Raw genomic sequence first — 20,088 nt, 5'->3', positions numbered from 1 at the left:
TGGTTTCCTCCCACAGTCCAAAGATGTGCAGGTTAGGTGGACTGGCCATGGTAAATTGCCCCTTAGAATACCAAGATATGTAGGTTAGATGGATTAGCCATGGTAAACGTGTGGGATTATGGGGTTAGGACGAGAGGGAGGACTTGACTCGCTCTGTTGCAGAGTCGGTGCAGAATCGATGTGCTGAATGACCTCCTTCTACATGGTAGGAATTCTAAATAAAGGATTCTAAATTATAAAAAAGAAGACCATGTAAGGACAGCAGATTTCCTTCCCTAAAGGACATTAGTGAACCAGATGGGTTTTTGTAACAATTGACAATGGTTTCATGGTCATGACTTTTAATTCCAGAGTTATTTTATTGAATTCAAATTTCACCATCTGCCAAGGTAGGATTTGAACCCAGAGCCCCCAGAGAGTTACCTTTAGTCTCTGGATTACTAGTTCAGTGACATCGCCTCCCCGATTCAAAACTCATAATTCAAGCAAAGATAAATACAGAACATCAGGAAACTGGTTAACAGCATTGAAATGCTTTTTTTAAAGGGTTAAATAACCCTACTTGCCATGCTAATCAGTATCATTCAAAAAAACTCATATTAATGAAACAAGTGACTGTATAAACTCAAAAAAAACCATTCGATACAAGGAGGGAATGGCCGTCTGGTGTGAGATTAGCCATTTTTGTTCAAAATTGCCTCCGCAGGGTGGGGTTTACGGGGCGGGGAGATTAAAATAAAACAAACAAATGTTCACAATGAGTGCAGCATGATTGCTGTCACCTCACAACACTACACAGCCCAGTAGGATATCCGGGCAGGAGACTTCCCTCTTCCTCGCCCATCCATTCCCAGTGAAAGGGCAGGAATACAAAAACATTACTCCTCAATTTTTTAAAAATCACCAGAACTGCAGTTGTGGCATTTAAATACATTCATAAAGTCTCAGGTTATACCACGCTTTTGACTTTTCAAGGAAAAATCATTACAAGTCTGTGACAATGAAATACAGCAAAGTCAGGAATTGTGGGGAGGAACATTAGCCAAAGGAAATCGGCTCAAGTCCAGAAGCTTGTTGCAAGGAGATAAGCAAATCAGTTCAGACATCTGGCAGCACAAAGAACCCGCTTGGAATACCTTGAAAACAACACTGGCTACTTGACTGAACCTTAGATGATGTGGAGATGCCGGCGTTGGACTGGGGTAAACACAGTAAGAAGTTTAACAACACCAGGTTAAAGTCCAACAGGTTTATTTGGTAGCAAAAGCCACACAAGCTTTCGAGGCTCTGAGCCCCTTCTTCAGGTGAGTGGGAATTCTGTTCACAAACAGAACTTATAAGACACAGACTCAATTTACATGAATAATGGTTGGAATGCGAATACTTACAACTAATCCAGTCTTTAAGAAACAAAACAATGGGAGTGGAGAGAGCATCAAGACAGGCTAAAAAGATGTGTATTGTCTCCAGACAAGACAGCCAGTGAAACTCTGCAGGTCCACGCAACTGTGGGAGTTACAAATAGTGTGACATAAATTCTGATTCTAGGATCGCATGATAAAGACTCAGGAGGAAAAAAGCAGAAATATTTATGTGAAATAGTGTGACATAAACCCAATATCCCGGTTGAGGCCGTCCTTGTGTGTGCGGAACCTGGCTATCAGTTTCTGCTCAGCGACTCTGCGCTGTCGTGTGTCGCGAAGGCCGCCTTGGAGAACGCTTACCCGAATATCAGAGGAAAGGATATCAGAGGAATATCAAGAAAGGATGTCCCGAGGCATGGTACATTGGGGAAACTATGCAGACGCTGCGACAACGGATGAATGAACACCGCTCGACAATCACCAGGCAAGACTGTTCTCTTCCTGTTGGGGAGCACTTCAGCGGTCACGGGCATTCGGCCTCTGATATTCGGGTAAGCGTTCTCCAAGGCGGCCTTCGCGACACACGACAGCGCAGAGTCGCTGAGCAGAAACTGATAGCCAGGTTCCGCACACACAAGGACGGCCTCAACCGGGATATTGGGTTTATGTCACACTATTTCACATAAATATTTCTGCTTTTTTCCTCCTGAGTCTTTATCATGCGATCCTAGAATCAGAATTTATGTCACACTATTTGTAACTCCCACAGTTGCGTGGACCTGCAGAGTTTCACTGGCTGTCTTGTCTGGAGACAATACACATCTTTTTAGCCTGTCTTGATGCTCTCTCCACTCCCATTGTTTTGTTTCTTAAAGACTGGATTAGTTGTAAGTATTCGCATTCCAACCATTATTCATGTAAATTGAGTCTGTGTCTTATAAGTTCTGTTTGTGAACAGAATTCCCACTCACCTGAAGAAGGGGCTCAGAGCCTCGAAAGCTTGTGTGGCTTTTGCTACCAAATAAACCTGTTGGACTTTAACCTGGTGTTGTTAAACTTCTTACTGTGTGAACCTTAGATCACAGGGTGGCAAGGCATTTTAACATGTACAATCATATGTTTCCTGAATATTTGACAAGTTTATTCAGTGCTTAACTGAAACACAAAGACCAGGAGGATATCAAGTTTGATCATTAGTCTCAAGTTAAGTTACTGGACTCCAGTTACAGAGTCAGGAAAATACTAAACACACACATCTTTGGACTGTGGGAGGAAACTGGGGCACCCGGAGGAAACCCATGCAGACACGGGGAGAACACACAAACTCTACACAGTGTCCCAAGCTGGGAATGGAACATGGTCTCTGGCGATGTGAGGCAGGAGTGCTAACTAATGTGCCACCATGCCGCCCTATGTTCTTTGAACATTTTTGTTTTTGTGGGTCTGATAGCTGAGTGGTTTTGTGATTGGACTAGTAATCCAGAAGCCTGGACTAATTGATCTGGAAATATGGTTCAAATCTCAACATGCCAGCTGGGGAATTTAATTTCAATTGAAAAAATCTGGAATGAAAGAGAAGCTGGTATAAATAATAAGTATCTAGCCACTGGATTGTTGTAAAAACCTATCTAGTTCACCTTGCAGGAAAAGAAATCGGTCAAATTCTACGGGTCTGGCTGGCCTAAGTGCAACTCCAGAACCATGTGGTTCTGACTCTGCAATGGCCTAACAAGCCACTCAATTATGTGTGGTGACGTTAGTGTACCTTTGAGAGTTTTTTAAAAATCATGTTCTCTGCAGCTCTCATTGTTACTGGGCTGGCTGGCTGAAGTCCTTTTATTGCTCCTTCAGTGGTTTAAATGGGGTTTGTTTATTTTTACTCTGGGATGTTTTATGGCCCTGCATTGTTAGGAGGAAGGTCATGGGTTCTGGACATTTTCTTTTCATTCCTAGGGAATTTAAGATTTCATTTTCTGTTTTGGCTGGCAGCAGTTTAGTTTCAGAAGGGCCATCAAGCTGAAAGCAGTGTCTCTCTTTCCCCCTGGTTTTGGAAGTTCTGCTGGTTACCTGAAAGCAAGGCTTCTTGCCTTCCTGGAGTAGAAAATCTGCTGTTGCTAGCTTGCCTAGAGAGTCTCTCCCTGGTGTTCTGGGAAGCTGTTCCGACTTCAAACTGTTCTGGATGTATCCAGAGGGCTGCTAAAAGTTACAAGGCTGAGAGGTCAGGGTTGCAATCCTCCAACCAAAGGATTCAGTTCCAGTATCACGTGAGCAGTAGTCTTTCCTGTGTTAAATCTGTGGAAAGGGTTTTTTGTCTATGGAAAGTTTTGTTTGATTGGAACATTTTAGATATATTTGTTAAGGGTTATACATCATCGTGCTTGTTTTGTTTATAATTGATAAAAGGTTTTGCTAATTTTCTTTCCATACATGTTAACTGTATTCTTAAAAAAAACTTTAATAAAGCTCCCTAGTGGGTCATTTGAATCATATCTGAGGTGAAGCATATCATGCTTATCCTAGCCAAATTCAAAATGCATAACTTATGATCCACTCGGGCTCCATAAAACACTTTGAAGCTTCTGACCTGGATTATAACAGTGCAGATTGACAATAAATACTGGCTTTACTAGCAATGGATGAATCCATGAATTTTAAAAATCCTTCATTAGTTTATAAAAATGTCTTAGAGACTGCAATGGCTGCCATTGTCCCACCAGGAAATGATCCGTAGCTTTTCACTGCAAATAAATTAACAAGTATTGGGAGAAAGAATTATTTTTCCCAGTGCAAGATTATTTTCTGACATATCACAAACGGACAAACAAAGATGGTCTTAAACTTCTGAAACTCCGCTAAAGAAAATGCATGTATCTAATGATTTACAATGCCGATGATATTGATACTGTTCAGTTCTTTAGACAAGGTAAACAGGTCACAAAGGTACGTAAAGGTCAGCCCTGACAGAGAGGCAATGAAATCAAGGATATCGCTCATTGGCTAAGATACAAACAGCTGGATTTGTAGTTTCAAAAAACAATGCATAAAAAAAGTTCCAAAATTCCACACGTCTTAAATCTTCAGTAGCAGAAAGTAACAGATGTGCTTTCCAGATGCTTAGTGCAAGACTTATAAGGTTACAGAAATAAAACCAAACAGGTGATTGGGTCCTGCACTGCTGCATGAACACCGCCCACCCCCCTGCCCAAAGAGGCCAGGTGCAAGAGGCTTTCCTCCAAAATCCTCTTAGCATCCCGTATAAATTACCCATCACAACATCCCGTATAAATCCCGTATAAATTACCCATCACAACACTGACAGTCACTCGTGCCTACTGTCACTTACACATTCATCGACAACTTTTGTTCCCTCCAGCTCCAGCTCTCCAAATTTGTTATACAAATAATAAAGTACAAAACTAAGAATGCATAAGCTCTACATTATCTAATGTCAGCTAGAGTGGAGCGGCAATCGTCAGAAATCTGTCCCAGGCTGTACAAATCGTCAATAAAAACAGCTTCTGAACCTATCAGAAATAAAGCCACAACTATAAAGATTTATTTTGCATTGTAGATTGTGAAGACTTTGCACTTTAAATCTCCATTAGCAGGTTAATAATCATTATCACAATTTGAAACTGTGGTTTTTGAAGACTAGTCTCCCAATCAACTAACAGAGTTGCAAGAGAAAGAGACAGACATCACCCAAGATCCATCTCACATTAGCTCCATCTCTTGAAAAGCTCCAATATTGGGAATCTGCTCCACTCCCTGGTCCCTCAAATCCCGGACTTCCCCCTCACCCATCCTCCTTTCCCACAACTCTCCATTAATCTATGACCAATGTGAAAGGAAATCAGAATATTCTCAGAAGATTTAGTGAGTTGCAATACCATAAATCCTTAAAAAAAAGCAAACTGACTTACATATAGCAAATGAGATTCTAACTGAGAGAAAAATCAGAAGAGGGTTGACTTTTATCTCTTCGTTTTCTTTGAATACTTTTATTAGTTACAGTAGGAAGTCACACAACACCAGGTTCAAACCCAGCAGGTTTCTTTGGAATCACGAGCTTTTGGAGCGCTGCTCCTTCATCAGGTGAGTCAACTGATGAAGGGGCAGCGCTCCGAAAGCTCATGATACTGAACAAACATGTTGTGCTTTAACCTGATGTTGTGAGACTTCTTACCATGCCCACCTTAGTCCAACGCCGGCATATCCACATCATTTTATTAGTTATACATCTATTGGAAATTTGAGAAAATACATAGAAAATAGAAGCAGGGGCATCCATTCGGCCCTTCGAGCCTGCTCCGCCACACACTATGATCACGGCTGATCATTGAATTCAATACCCTGATCACGCCTTCCCCTCCATATCCCTTCATCTCTTTAGCCCCAAGAGCTGTATCTAATTTCTTCTTGAAATCTCACAACGTTTTGGCCTCAACTACATTCTGTGGTAGTGAATTCCACACATTCACCACCCTCTGGGTGAAGAAATTTCTCCTCACCTCAGTCCTAAAAGATTTACCCCTTATCCTTAAACTATGACCATTAGTTCCGGACTCCCCCATCATCGGGAACATTCTTTCTGAATCTACCCTGTCTAATCCTGTTAGAATTTTATAAATTTCTCTGAGATCCCTCTTACTCTTCTAAACTCCAACTGTATCCTAACTGAGTCAGTCTCTCCTCATATAACAAACCTGCCATTCCAGGAATAGCCTGGTAAACCTTCGCTGTACTCCCTCTGTAGGAAGGACATCCTTCCTCAAAAAAAGGACACCAAAACTGCACACAGTTGGTGTGGCCTCACCAACTCCCTATACAATTGCAGTAAAACATCCCTATTCCTATACTCAAATCCTCTCGCTATGAAGGCCAACATATCATTTCCCTTCTTTACTGCCTGCTGTACCTGCACGCTTACTTTCAGCAACTGATGGACGAGGACACCAAGGTCTCGTTGAGTATCCACCTCTCTCACTAAACCGTTTGATTGGATGGGGCAATGGAAGCAGGAGGTTATCTGATGAAACCTCCACAAATATGCTCAACCAGATTTGGCAACCGAGCTGCCAAATCCCAATCCAAGATGATACCAATGGGTTCTGCACCCAGTTTTCTACCCATAATAGGCAAGCAAGTAGTTCCAGCTAATACATGTAAAAATTCATTACCTCTGACGCTCCTCCCCAGGATTTTACAGCCTCTTCCAATTCCGTCACGTGGCCAGCCTTCATGGTCTCGCTCCCCATTGTGTTCTTCCTCTCCTGGGCTTGAGCCTCTGCCAAGCACGAGTGAGCTATAGGCTGAACTCGATGTAATGCTTGCGACAAGAACTGGAAGTGGACCTGCAGGACGGTCAGGAAACATCGGCCTAGCACCTGAGGAACAGGAAACAACACAGGACGTCACTCGAAGCCTGCAGATTGCGGACATGGTTCAAAATTAATTCAAGCAGCAGGAAAATGTGGCGGGAGTGCTTGGCCAACCTGCTGCACCAGTTCCCAGCTTCATTCAACATACTATAGTCTTACATTCACTTCTCAAAGAAAGTAAAGAAAACAAAAGAGAAATTACCGTAAATTGTTGTCTAATACCAATGAATACATTTTTCAAAATCCACATAGAATCAAATTAAGGCAAGATAATATACAACAAGGTGCTACAAATTTTCAATCATGTATCACATGCAGGGTTGGTAAATTTTAAGTGCCATTCATCTTTATTTAAAAATACAACTTAGAATTTCTTCGACTTTGAGCAGTCAGTTCAGGGAAATTTAATAGAGGTGTTCAAAATCATAAAGAGCTTTGATAAAGTAAATAGGGTTCAAATGTTCCCCACTGGCAGGAGGTTTGTGAACCAGAGGACTCTGGTTTAAGGTACTGGGTAGAAATAGTTAACATTTAAAATGTACTTCCCAAAAGGATGTATAAAATTGCACTGTCCATTGAGGAAATCTTTTGATATTCCCTCTCAAAATATGGGTGGTAAAGGATGCAGGTTTGGAAGGTGCTTTCAGAGGAGCCTTGGCGAGTTGCTGCAATGCATCTTGTAGATGGTACACACGGCTGCCACTGTTGATGGTGGTGGCAGGAACAAATGTTTACAGTGATGGATGGAGCGCCAATCAAATGGTTGCTTTATCTTGGATGGTGTTCGAGCTTCTGCACTCATCCAGAATATTCCTTCACACTCTTGTGGTTAGCACTGCTACCTCAGAGGGGCAGGAACCTGGGTTCAATTCCGGCCTTGGGTGACTGACGGTGTGGAGTTTTCACATTCTCCCCGTGTCTGCGTGGGTTTCCTCCGGGTGCTCCAGTTTCCTCCCACAGTCCAAAGATGTGTAGGTTAGATGGACTAACCATGGTAAGTGTGTGGAGTTACGGGGATCGGGCAGGGGAGAAGGCCTGGGTAAGATATCCTGTCAGAGAATCGATGCAGACTCGATGGACCAAATAACCTCCTCGGCACTTTAGGGGTTCTATGATTCTGCTCAATAATTTCCTGCACAGCAAGATTCCACAGATGGCCTTCAGCTGCAGTGCAGAATATTTCCAGTGTTACCCTTCAAAAACAATTCACCTCAAAGCACGTGGAGATCATTATGAGAAAAATAATAAAGCAACACATAAATTTTGGTTTCTTTCCATTCTGCATTTCTGGTGTGAATGTTGAAGGGATATAAATTCGGGGCATAGATATAAGATAGCCACTAATAAATCCAACAGAGAATACAACAAATGGTATCAACTTAAAACTTGCTACCACAAGGAGCAGTTGAGATAGACACCATTGATGCATCTAAGGGTAAGCTAAATCAACATGATGGAGAAAGGAGAAGAATATGCTGTTAGGATGAGATGAAGTTGGATGGGAAGAGGATCGTGTGGAGTATAAGCACAGGCACAGACCAACTGGGTTAAACGGCCTGTGTTGTAAATTTGATGTTAAATATGGCAGTGGGATATTTCAGACCCACAACTTCCAGCAGAAACAGAGGGTCAGCTGGTCAGCAGTCACGGTCTAGTCTTGGCCATTAGCTCTGGTGGAAACAGTTGTTCTACTCTTTCATAATCTCATGACTGTTCAGGCATTATTTCTGTTGGAGCAATGTTCCTGTTACTCTGCAGCTCTTTAATTCAGATTATATTTAAATTGGTGCCGTTGCTATAGAGGTGTGTCAAAGAGAGGACTTTTTCGCCCTCTTTGAAGGATTGATAACTTAAAATCTCTCCCCTTCTCTGTTCACAGCCCATTTACTCGGCGACCTGTCCATTCAATCAATTTCACAGAGAAATGCAGACTCGCCACTTCATAAGCAGCTGTTTCCAAAGGGAAGTACTGTATCTGAGCATGGAGAGAGGGAGAGAGATGCCTGAAGGGAAATAAATGCCACTGTGGGTGTGTCAGCTCTGACCACTAGCCTGTTCCCTCACACAACCAGATTCCACATTCTCAGCAGCAGCTTTAGTGTAGGAACTATACATAGAGCCTGCCCTTTGAGAAACTGGTTTATTTGGCAGCACTAGCTTTCGGAGCCCCAAGCCCCTTCTTCAGGTGAGTGAGGACTCATGTTCGCAAACAGGGCATATAAAGACACAAACTCAATTTACAAAATAATGGTTGGAATGCGAGTCTTTACAGGTAATCAAGTCTTAAAGGTACAGACAATGTGAGTGGAGAGAGCGTTAAGCACAGGTTAAAGAGATGTGTATTGTCTCCAGACAGGACAGCCAGTGAGATTTTGCAAGCCCAGGCAAGTCGTGGGGGTTACAGATAGTGTGACATGAACTCAAGATCCCGGTTGAGGCCGTCCTCATGTGTGTGGAACTTGGCTATCAGTCTCTGCTCAGCGATTCTGCGTTGTCGTGTGTCGTGAAGGCCGCCTTGGAGAACGCTTACCCGAAGATCAGAGGCTGAGTGCCCGTGACCGCTGAAGTGTTCCCCGATTGGAAGGGAACACTCCTGCCTGGTGATTGTTGAACGGTGTTCATTCATTCGTTGTCGTAGTGTTTGCATGGTCTCCCCAATGTACCATGCCTCGGGACATCCTTTCCTGCAGCGTATCAGGTAGACAACGTTGGCCGAGTTGCAGGAGTATGTACCGTGTACCTGGTGGATGGTGTTCTCACGTGAGATGATGGCATCCGGCACGTCTTGCAGAGGTTGCTGTCGCAGGGTTGTGTGATGTCGTGGTCACTGTTCTCCTGAAGGCTGGGTAGTTTGCTGCGGACAATGGTCTGTTTGGGGTTGCGCGGTTGTTTGAAGGCAAGAAGTGGGGGTGTGGGGATGGTTCCACACACGAGGACGGCCTCAACCGGGATCTTGGGTTCATGTCACACTATCTGTAACCCCCACGACTTGCCTGGGCTTGCAAAATCTCACTAACTGTCCTGGCTGGAGACAATACACATCTCTTTAACCTGTGCTTAACCCTCTCTCCACTCACATTGTCTGTACCTTTAAGACTTGATTACCTGTAAAGACTCGCATTCCAACCATTATCTTGTAAATTGAGTTTGTGTCTTTATATGCCCTGTTTGTGAACACGAGTCCACACTCACCTGAAGAAGGGGCCTGGGGCTCCGAAAGCTAGTGCTGCCAAATAAACCTGTTGGACTTTAACCTGGTGTTGTGAGACTTCTTACTGTGCTTACCCCAGTCCAACGCCGGCATCTCCACATCTTTGAGAAACTGAACAGGGTTGGAATTGTTGTTGTAAAATGTATGGCCTTTTTAAAAAATGTTTGTTTTAAAAACATGACAGAATGAACAGGCTCATTAAAAGCAGTGTATTTTCAATTATCCAAATTCCAATCACTCCAACTCTCCTCACGACTAAGAGCAATTTGGAATGTAATACACATCGGGACAACACTGAAAACACAAGACCTGGACAATGAGGGCAAATATGGCTTTATAACAGTTTCAGCCTCCTTAAGAAAGTGAGGAACAAGAGATCATTCAACACTCCAAGCATGCTTCGTTTAGACCTGGTGTCAAGTGCGTTTTCGAGTCAGAAGGTTCAAGTTCCACTTCAGAGTCATGAGCACAGAACCTAGACTGACACTCCAGGGCGATACTGAGGTGGTGCTGCAATATCAGACACACCGTCCTTCAGATAAGTTAAACCAAGGCAGCGCACTTTCCCCTAAGGTGGATGAAAAAGGTCACAGAGCACGATGCCAAGAACCAGAGCAGACACAGCTGTTTTCAGTGTAAACGGGAGTTGCCAGCTCCTCATTTCCATTCGGGCAGTAGAATGGGCTATTTGTTGGATCCCATATCTACGATCAAGTGTTTTCTTCATTGTGAACTCAAATCAGAATGTTTACAGCATTAATATTCATATCTAGTCAGCTTGAAACGGTAAGTAAAAGACACAGTTATAACCCTGGAGTACATCAAGACCTGGGGGTTACATAAAATTAAGTCAGAAATCCAGCTCAGAAATTGACCATTCAGCCCAGCTGGTTTGAGATATATTAATGCTTTGATTTGATTTATTGTCACATGTATTGGAATACAGTAAAATGTATTGCTTCTTGCACTATATACAAAGCATACCATACATAGAGTACATAGGGGAGAAGGAAAGAAGGTGCAGTAATTTTTTAAGTTTATTTATTAGTGTCACAAGTAGGCTTACATTAACACTGCAATGAAGTTACAGTGAAAATCCCCTATTCACCACACTCCGGCGCCTGTTCGGGTACACTGAGGGAGAATTTAGCATGACCCAATCCACCTAACCAGCACATCTTTCGGACTGTGGAAGGAAACTGGAGCACCCGGAGGAAATAAAAACACAAGAACATAAGAAATAGGAGCAGGAGTAGGCCATCTGGCCCTTCGAGCCTGCCCCGCCATTCAACAAGATCATGGCTGATCTGAAGCGAATCAGTTCCACTTACCCGCCTGCTCCCCATATCCCCTAATTCCCTTATTGATCAGAAAACTATCTACCCGTGATTTAAACATATTCAACGAGGAAGCCTCCACCACTTCAATGGGCAGAGAATTCCAGAGATTCACTACCCTCTGAGAGAAGAAGTTCCCCCTCAACTCTGTTCTGAACCGGCCCCCCCTTATTTTGAGGCTGTGCCCTCTAGTTCTGGTTTCCCTTCTAAGTGGAAAGAATCTCTCCACCTCTACCCTATCCAGCCCCTTCATTATCTTATATGTCTCTATAAGATCACCCCTCATCCTTCTAAACTCCAACGAGTACAGACCCAATCTGTTTAATCTCTCCTCATAAGCTACACCCCTCATCTCCGGTATCAACCTGGTGAACCTTCTCTGCACTCCCTCCAAGGCCAATATATCCTTTAGCAAATAAGGGGACCAAAACTGCACACAGTACTCCAGTTGCGGCCTCACCAGTGCCTTGTACAGTTGCAGCAAGACCTCCCTGCTTTTATATTCTATCCCCCTCGCGATAAAGGCCAACATTCCATTCGCCTTCTTGGCAAATCCACGCAGACACGGGGAGAACGTGTAGACTCCGCACAGTCACCCAAGTTGGAAATCGAACTCAGGTCCTTGGCGCTCTAGGCAGCAGTGCTAACCTCTGTACCACCTTGCCGCCCATAGCTAGACATGTAGAGAAAGATCAATTTAATATAAGGTAGGTCCACTCAAAAGTCTGATGCCAGCAGGGAAGAAGCGGTTCTCGAGTTGGTTGGTACGTGACCTCAGACTTTTGTATCTTTTTCCCCGACGGAAGAAGATGGAAGGGAGAGAATGTCCGCAGTGCTTGGGGTTCTTGATTATGCTGGCTGCTTTTCCAAGGCAGCAGGAACTATAGACAAAGTCAATGGATGGGAGACTGGTTTGAGTGATGGACTGGGCTTCGTTCACGCCTCCTTCCAACCTACTGTTACCACACCTATCAAGGTATTCTTCTATTCCTTTCTCCCTCATCTGCCTATCTGGCTTCCCCTTCAATGTATCTTTCCTATGCAACTCAACCACTCCCTGCAGTGGGGAGTTCCACATTTTCACCACTCTCTGTGCAAAGAAGTTTCTCCTGAATTGGGTTTATTAGTGACTATCTTACATTTATATACTCTACAAGTGGAAACACCTCCAAGCAATATCTTTCATATCTCTCTGTCTTCTCTCTCCTGGAGGAAAGTGCCCCAGCCTTTGAGTGCTTTCTGATAGTTGCACTCTCTCAGATTTAGTATCATCTTTGTGGCACAGGGTACAGTCTAAACTAACCTCATGTGTTTTCTATAATTATAGCCTGCAGCATCTGTGAAAAGGATTGATAAAAACGGCCCAAGCAATCATGCCCGTCATCATGACCATTAGTTCAGCTTACTTGACAACACAAACTCCTGCAAGTTAAGACATTCGCGTGTTGAAACTCTTGTTCCAGAGGTTTAGTAAGTAATCTGTCCCAACTCTCCAGCTCAACACTTGCTGATGTGTGCTTGGGATGAAATGTTAAACCACTGGGCCCAAAAGCCTGTTCTAATGTTTGAAATGGGTGTTGTTGATCCTACTGCATTATCCCAAGAGCAGGACATTCTGGTTCAGTGTTTCAGCCAACATTCCTCCAACCAAAAATAAATCAACTGACTTCATGTTGGACCCATGGCTGCTCATGGGATTCTGCAACGCTCAAATGGCTGCTCGATATTATCAGAGTAAAAGGGTCCTGTTTTTCAAAATTAATTAATTGTATGTGCATCACTTTTAGCTGTTTGAGAGATGTAATAAAGCACCGTCTAAATGCAAGCCTGTCTGTAACAAATGTACAAAAATGACAGCTAGTCTGGTCAGAGCCCTGCAGTCACTGTCAAAGAGCTAGGACAGTTTGTCAGCATCACAAAGAAATAAAGATTACCTCATCATATGGTAAGTCACTGAGTCAACATGTGCCACAAAGCCACGCGAGTTCAAAGAGAGTATTTTATTGCCTGAAGCACTTTGATACAGACATGGTGGGTGCTAAATGTAAGTGAGAATGTTAATGTAACAGGGTGCATTTAATTACTGTCCTGTCAGCTTATCTGGGACATAATTCCAGAAATAAGGATCACACCTTCAATAGCCTGTGATTGAGGCTATAGAATTTGCTCCAGCAGTTTTATCTGCCAGAATCTGAATCTAGACAGCTACACTGGCATTAAAACCAAATACAATTCATCTCCAGGTATATAATGGAGACTGATTATACGCTGGTCTACATGATGATAACCTTTTCAGCAAGAACTTGTGACATACTCAAGAGTTAAATTTAAGAAAAGGATATTATTCCAGCTTTTGTGAAACTCACGGTTTGTGAGCTGCAGTTACACAGACCTAAACAAGCACAGACTGAAGATATCTGACTCCAGTTGTGTAATTCCACCAAGAGCGCCATTCTAAAGTTCTACAAGCTTCTTTCAGTCCTTGTGGATGGATGATATTTCGGCACGATAGGTGAACATAAATGGTGCACATTTGGAAAGGGAGAATTAAAACCAGCAGTCACAATTCTAATTGTGCAATGTAACCAGGGGTTAGACTATAGCCAATCCCTCTCCTATGTCACAAATCCTTCCACGGCCTCAGCCCCCATACCAACACCACTCCCCCCTCTCTTCTAACCTGCCAACCCCTCTCATAACCTTCAGTTTTCTGACTTTAGCTTCCTACTGATCTCAAAGGAATAGAAGGCCATTCAATAATGCCAGGATTCATCTGTATCTTAAAAACAGACAAACTTTCACTTATGTAGCAGGCTTTCACGACCACTGGATGTACCAAAGCCAATGAAGGTGTTCTGAAGTGTATTCAGTTGGTATATAGGAAATGCAGCAGCCAATTTGTTTGAGTTTTAAGTTTAAGTTTCGAAGTTTATTTATTAGTGTCACAAGTAGACTTACATTAACAGTGCACTGAAGTTACTGTGAAAATCCCCTAGTCGCCACACTCCGGCGCCTGTTCAGGAGGAGAGGGACTGAGGGAGAATTTAACATGGCCAATGCACCTAACTAGCACCTCTTTTGGACTGAGGGGGGAAACCGGAGCACCTGGAGGAAACCCACGCAGACACGGGGAGAACATGCGAACTCCACAGAGACAGTGACCAAAGCCGGGAATTGAACCCACGTCGCTGGCTTTGTGAGGCAGCAGTGCTAACCACTGTGCTACCGTGCAAGCTTCCACAAACAGCAATGTGACAATGACCAATTTGCTTTTGTGATGTTGAGTGAGACTCTCCTGCTCTTTTCCGAAGAAGTGCCATGAGATCTTTAACATCCGCCTAAGGGAGCAGACAAGGCCTAGGTTTAACATCTCATCTGAAATCTGAAAGACAACGCCTCCGACAATGTTGTACTCCCTCAGTACTACCAACTGATCCACATTGAGACACAACATCCACCTGTCGCCACCCACCCACCTTGATTTCATAACCCTTAACATCTTGGTCAAAAATAAATCAATCTAACTTTGGAAATTTTTGATCAACTACAAAGCCTCAACAGTTTTCTGGTGGTAAAGAGTTCCAGATTTCTATTCCCCTTTTCATGAAGAAACTTTTCCTGACATCATCCCGGAACAGCCTAGCTCCAACTTTATTATTTCACTTTGGTTTGGATTCTCCTCAGTAGAGGAAATAGTTTCCCTCTATCGATTAACTCCTTTATTTGCCTTAAACATTTCATTTAGTTCACCCACCCTTTATCCTCACTTCACCCAAACATTAATAGCAGAGTCTTCAGCCTGGGTCTATGGAACTCGTACCTAAACCCTTCCACCTCTGAATCACAGAACTGCTCTCACCCCAACTGATAAAAATCGGATCAAAACCCATCTCTGAGCAAGCCGTGACTTCAGATCTTCCCCAATCTGACCCACCTCTGTTTGCCAACCATTTTCCCTCCTTCTCTACAAAGTGCTGTGGGATATTGTCTACAGCAACAGCTTGGATTACGATTACAGTAAACAAAAAACAGCAAATGCTGGAAATACTCAACAGGTCAGGCAGCATCCGTGGAGAGAGAAACAGAGTTAGCGTTTCAAGTCAATCATAATAGTGAACTGACAAGTTAACGCTGTTTCCCTCTCCACTGAGGCTGCCACGCCCACTGCATCTGTCCAGCATTTTCTGTTTTTAGTTTCAGATTTCCACAATCCAACAGCCACAGCATTTTGCTTCTGTGCTGATGTCTGTCTTCATAAAAGCAAAATGTCCCAAGGCACTTTCAAGAAACATAATCAGACAAGAAAATGACATCAATTAATGAGATGATATTTGGAAAAGTGACTAAAAAGCCGATCAAAACGATGCTTTAAGGAGCTTCCAGGAGGGGGAAAGCGAGAGAAGCAATCTTGAGAATAGGGTCTAAACGGCTGAAGACATGGCCACTAAAAGGTAGGACAAAGGAATTTTTGGCTAGATAACTGTAGGGCTGGATAAGGTTACAGAAATAGTGGGGGACAAATTCATATGGAGATTTAAACATAAGGATGAGAATTCTAAATGAGGAATTGGTGGGCCTGGATCAAAATTACTCAAGTGATGTAAATAGGACCAGATAGGATCAATAGAATTTTGGATGAACTGAAGCCAGTTGGGAAAGTATTGGAACAGCTGAGTCTGGAGAAAGTAAAGGAATGGATGAGGGGAGTTTTGGTAAGTCAGAAGGTTGCAATCAGTCTGCTTCAACCAGTGGTTGGAGAAGGGTAAAGATGATGTGGAGATGCCGGCGTTGGATTGGGGTAAACACAGTAAGAGTTTTAACAACACCAGGTTAAAGTCCAACAGGTTTATTTGGTAGCAAATACCATTAGCTTTCGGAGCGCTGCTCCTTCGTCAGATGGAGTGGAGTTCCACTCCATCTGACGAAGGAGCAGCGCTCTGAAAGCTAATGGTATTTGCTACCAAATAAACCTGTTGGACTTTAACCTGGTGTTGTTAAAACTCTTACTGAGGGGTAAAGAGCCAGGGGCTAGGGTACATATCCTATGACAGGAGCAGAGATAATGTCTTTTGGCTTCCCAGTGTTCAAGAGGAGGAAACTGTGGCTCAGCCAGGATTGGATGTCTATGCTAATGGCGCTACTTAATTGCAAATTACTACTGATTTTATATCGAGTCCATTTCAAACATCACACAAGGGACTCGTATCCTGAAGGGTTTTATGCTGAGTGTTTTTTTTACCAGCATTTCATCCAGAACCACAGAGCTCACCTGATCGCTCTTTATTTTTATGTTGCAGGTGCCCTGGTAATTGGGCCAACAGGTAAAAAGCTGCACAAAGACCCCATCTTGGTTGGGTTCTGGAGTTTGAATCCTGGAGTTTGAGTTTTTATATATTGCTAAAGCCCAAGCAATAATGGGAACATTGTGTGCCCATGAACTGTCAACATAAAAAACCTGAAGACTAAGACTGCAATAAATTGTAACCCTGTGAACTATCTTCTAATCAAAGGACTGCTATAGGTGACAATCAGCAGGTTATAATGCACAGTCTTATCCCACCATTGTTCTCTCTTGTTTCTCCCTCCCCCAGGGCTCAAGAACCCTACAGCTATCTTTAACAAACAAAGATTTCATTCCCAGGGAAATCAGTCACTAAGCTCACAAGGCCACATCACTGATAAATGTCTTTTGAAAAGTATTACTTTTTCAAAAAAAAAAACAGATGCACGAACGCTTTTGTTGAACTTGGATTTCCCATCCAATTGAGAGAGTCTGGGATAAACAGTCAGGCCTCCGACCAATACCACTCCTCTCATCAGCAGATAGGAACTGTGTTCACGGACACAGAGCATCAGAGAATCCAGAGAAAAGAGGGGCTGGTGTGAACAAGTCAGAGGCAGACACACTTTCATTTTGCCTTGTGTATTACTTGTGCTTCCTTCTGTCCTCAGAATGCAATTTTAAGAAAGTGAGTGGAACAAAATAAACAGCCAGAAGTCCTGTTCCCCATCACTATCCAGTTCTTCTTTTGAGTGCTAAGGGTGGCACGGTAGCACAGTGGTTAGCACTGCTGCTTCACAGCTCCAGGGACCTGGGTTCGATTCCCGGCTTGGGTCACTGTCTGTGTGGAGTTTGCACATTCTCCTCGTGTCTGCGTGGGTTTCCTCCGGGTGCCCTGGTTTCCTCCCACAGTCCAAAGATGTGCGGGTTAGGTTGATTGGCCATGATAAAATTGCCCCTTAGAGTCCTGGGATGCGTAGGTTAGAGGGATTAGCGGGTAAAATATGTAGGGATATGGGGGTAGGTCCTGGGTGGGATTGTGGTCAGTGCAGACTCGATGGGCCGAATGGCCTCTTTCTGTACTGTAGGGTTTCTATGATCATTCTATGATAAAGGATATGGGATAGTGTGAGAAGTGAGTTGATGTAGATGATCAGCCATAATGACACTGAATGGGAGTGCAGGTTTGGGGGCCAAATGGTCACCATCATCTCCTATTTCTTATGTTTTTATTGAAATGTGATGTTTTTCATGGTTACTGAGCTGCTAGCTCACAACATCCAAACTCAAGGAACAAGCACTTGAGCAAGGAATCAGAGAACTTGCACTGCATGTGGAAAAACACCTCAGAATCATAGAGCAGATGAGATGGTCATCTGGTCCACTCGGCCGATGTTCCCTTTTGAAAGAGTTATCCATTCAGTCCCACTCCATCTTGGTCTTTCCCCATCCAATCATAAAACAATTACAGCACAGGAGGCCATTCAGCCCAACAAGCCACTCACCATCCTGACTTGGAAATTTTTTGCCATTCCTTCGCAGTCACGGAGTCAAAGTCCTAGCACTCCCTCCATAACAGCACTGTGGATGTACATACACCACATCAACTGAAGCGATTCAAGGCAGCAGCTCACCATTACCCTCTCACGGGTAGGTAGGGATGGGCAATAAATGCTGGCCTAGCCAATGAAACCCACATCCCTTAAATGAATAAAAATAATGTCTCATTCTTTTGCCAGTAGTCTTAATCCCTTAAAGTCCCACGCACCCTGGACATTCTCTCTTCCACATTCTTCTGTCAGAAAAAATTTACAAAAGTGTGAGGACACGTACCAACCGACTCAAGAACAGCTTCTTCACTGCTGCTATCAGACTTTTGAATGGATCTCCTCACACTAAGCTGATCTTTCTTTTCACCCTAGCTATGACTGTAATACTACATTCTGCACTCTCTCCTTTCCTTCTCTATGAACGGTATGCTTTGACTGTATGTGCATACAAGAAACAATACTTTTTGCTGTATCTCAACACGTGACAATAATAAATCAAATCAAATCATTGCCTATGTTACAAGTTCCAATGATGTCTTGTTTAATGCTCTGTCCAACAGCATAACATATTCTCATCAGCGTTTTCAGACTCTTGCTACTCTTAACTCCATCCAGACCGATTCTACTTCCTGATTTCCTGAGCCAAGATCCTTTCTCATTAACGTCCTTGTTTCTTCCTATATTATCAGGGCTACCCTTCCTCCTTTTCCATTCTGCCCATCTTTTCAGAATGTCGTGTGCCCTGAAATATTTATTTCTCAAACTCGGTCACCTTGCAACCATGTCTCTGTAAAGGCAATTGCCTTTGGTCTACTGTCGATCAGTAAGGATAGGCAACAACACCTCCTCCACGATCATCTTCAACACCGGTGCCCCACAAGGCTGTTTCCTCAGCCCCCTACTATACTCCTTATACACCTATGACTGTGTGGCCAAATTTCCCTCCAACTCAATTTTCAAGTTTGCTGATGACACCACCATTGTGGGTTGGATCGCAAACAATGATGAGACAGAGTACAGGAATGAGATAGAGAATCTGGTGAACTGGTGCGGCAACAATAATCTCTTCCTCAATGTCAACAAAACGAAGGAGATTGTCATCGACTTCAGGAAGCATGGAGGACGTGCCCCTGTCTACATCAATGGGGACGAAGTAGAAATGGTCGAGAGCTTCAAGTTTTTAGGTGTCCAGATCACCAACAACCTGTCCTGATCCCTCCATGCCGACACTATAGTTAAGAAAGCCCATCAACACCTCTGCTTTCTCAGAAGACTAAGGAAATTTGGCATGTCCGCTATGACTCTCACCAACGTTTACAGATGCACCATAGAAAGCATTCTTTCTGGTTGTATCACAGCTTGGTATGGCTCCTGCTCTGCCCAAGACCGCAAGAAATTACAAAGGGTCATAAATGAAGCCCAGTCCATTACTCAAACCAGCCTCCCACCCACTGACACTGTCTACACTTCCCACTGCCTCAGAAAAGCAGCCAGCATAACTAAGGACCCCATGCACCCTGGACGTACTCTCTTCCACCTTCTTCCGTCAGGAAAAAGATACAAAAATCTGAGGTCAGGTACCAACCGACTCAACAACTGCTTTCCTGCTGCCATCAAACTTTTGAATGGACCTACCTTGCATTAAGCTGATCTTTCTCTACACCCTAGCTATAACAACACTAATTCTGCACTCTCTCCTTTGCTTCTCTATGCATGGTATGCTTTGTCTGTTTGGGGCGCAAGAAACAATACTTTTCACTGTACACTAATACATGTGACAATAATAAATCAAATCAATAAGTCATTGGAAATAACTCTTCCTTCTTTCATCTTTCAAAACCCTTCAAAACATTGAACATCTCAATCAAATCTCCCCTTAACCCTCACTGCTCTCAAGACAACAATCCCAATTTCTCCAGTCTGTGTACATCGCGGCACGGTGGCACAGTGGTTAGCACTGCTGC

The 20,088-nt window shown here is 43.4% G+C and overlaps 1 protein-coding gene across 6 annotated transcripts in view; it reads right to left on the bottom strand.

The window, feature by feature from the left end:
- The window catches only part of garre1 (granule associated Rac and RHOG effector 1), a 202,900-nt gene that overhangs the window by 58,103 nt on the left and 124,709 nt on the right, over nt 1-20,088 (bottom strand). For all 6 annotated transcript variants that reach the window (XM_078210516.1, XM_078210519.1, XM_078210520.1 and 3 more), the window contains exon 3: nt 6,545-6,751. In XM_078210516.1, coding sequence (XP_078066642.1) covers nt 6,545-6,751 — 207 coding nt within the window. The remainder of the gene's footprint in view (nt 1-6,544; nt 6,752-20,088) is intronic.

This window comes from Mustelus asterias, chromosome 4 (genome assembly GCF_964213995.1).
Source record: "Mustelus asterias chromosome 4, sMusAst1.hap1.1, whole genome shotgun sequence".
In the NCBI taxonomy this organism is placed as follows: domain Eukaryota; kingdom Metazoa; phylum Chordata; class Chondrichthyes; order Carcharhiniformes; family Triakidae; genus Mustelus; species Mustelus asterias.
Note: the sequence above shows the minus strand (reverse complement) of the source record. Positions and strands in the feature narration are given on the sequence as shown.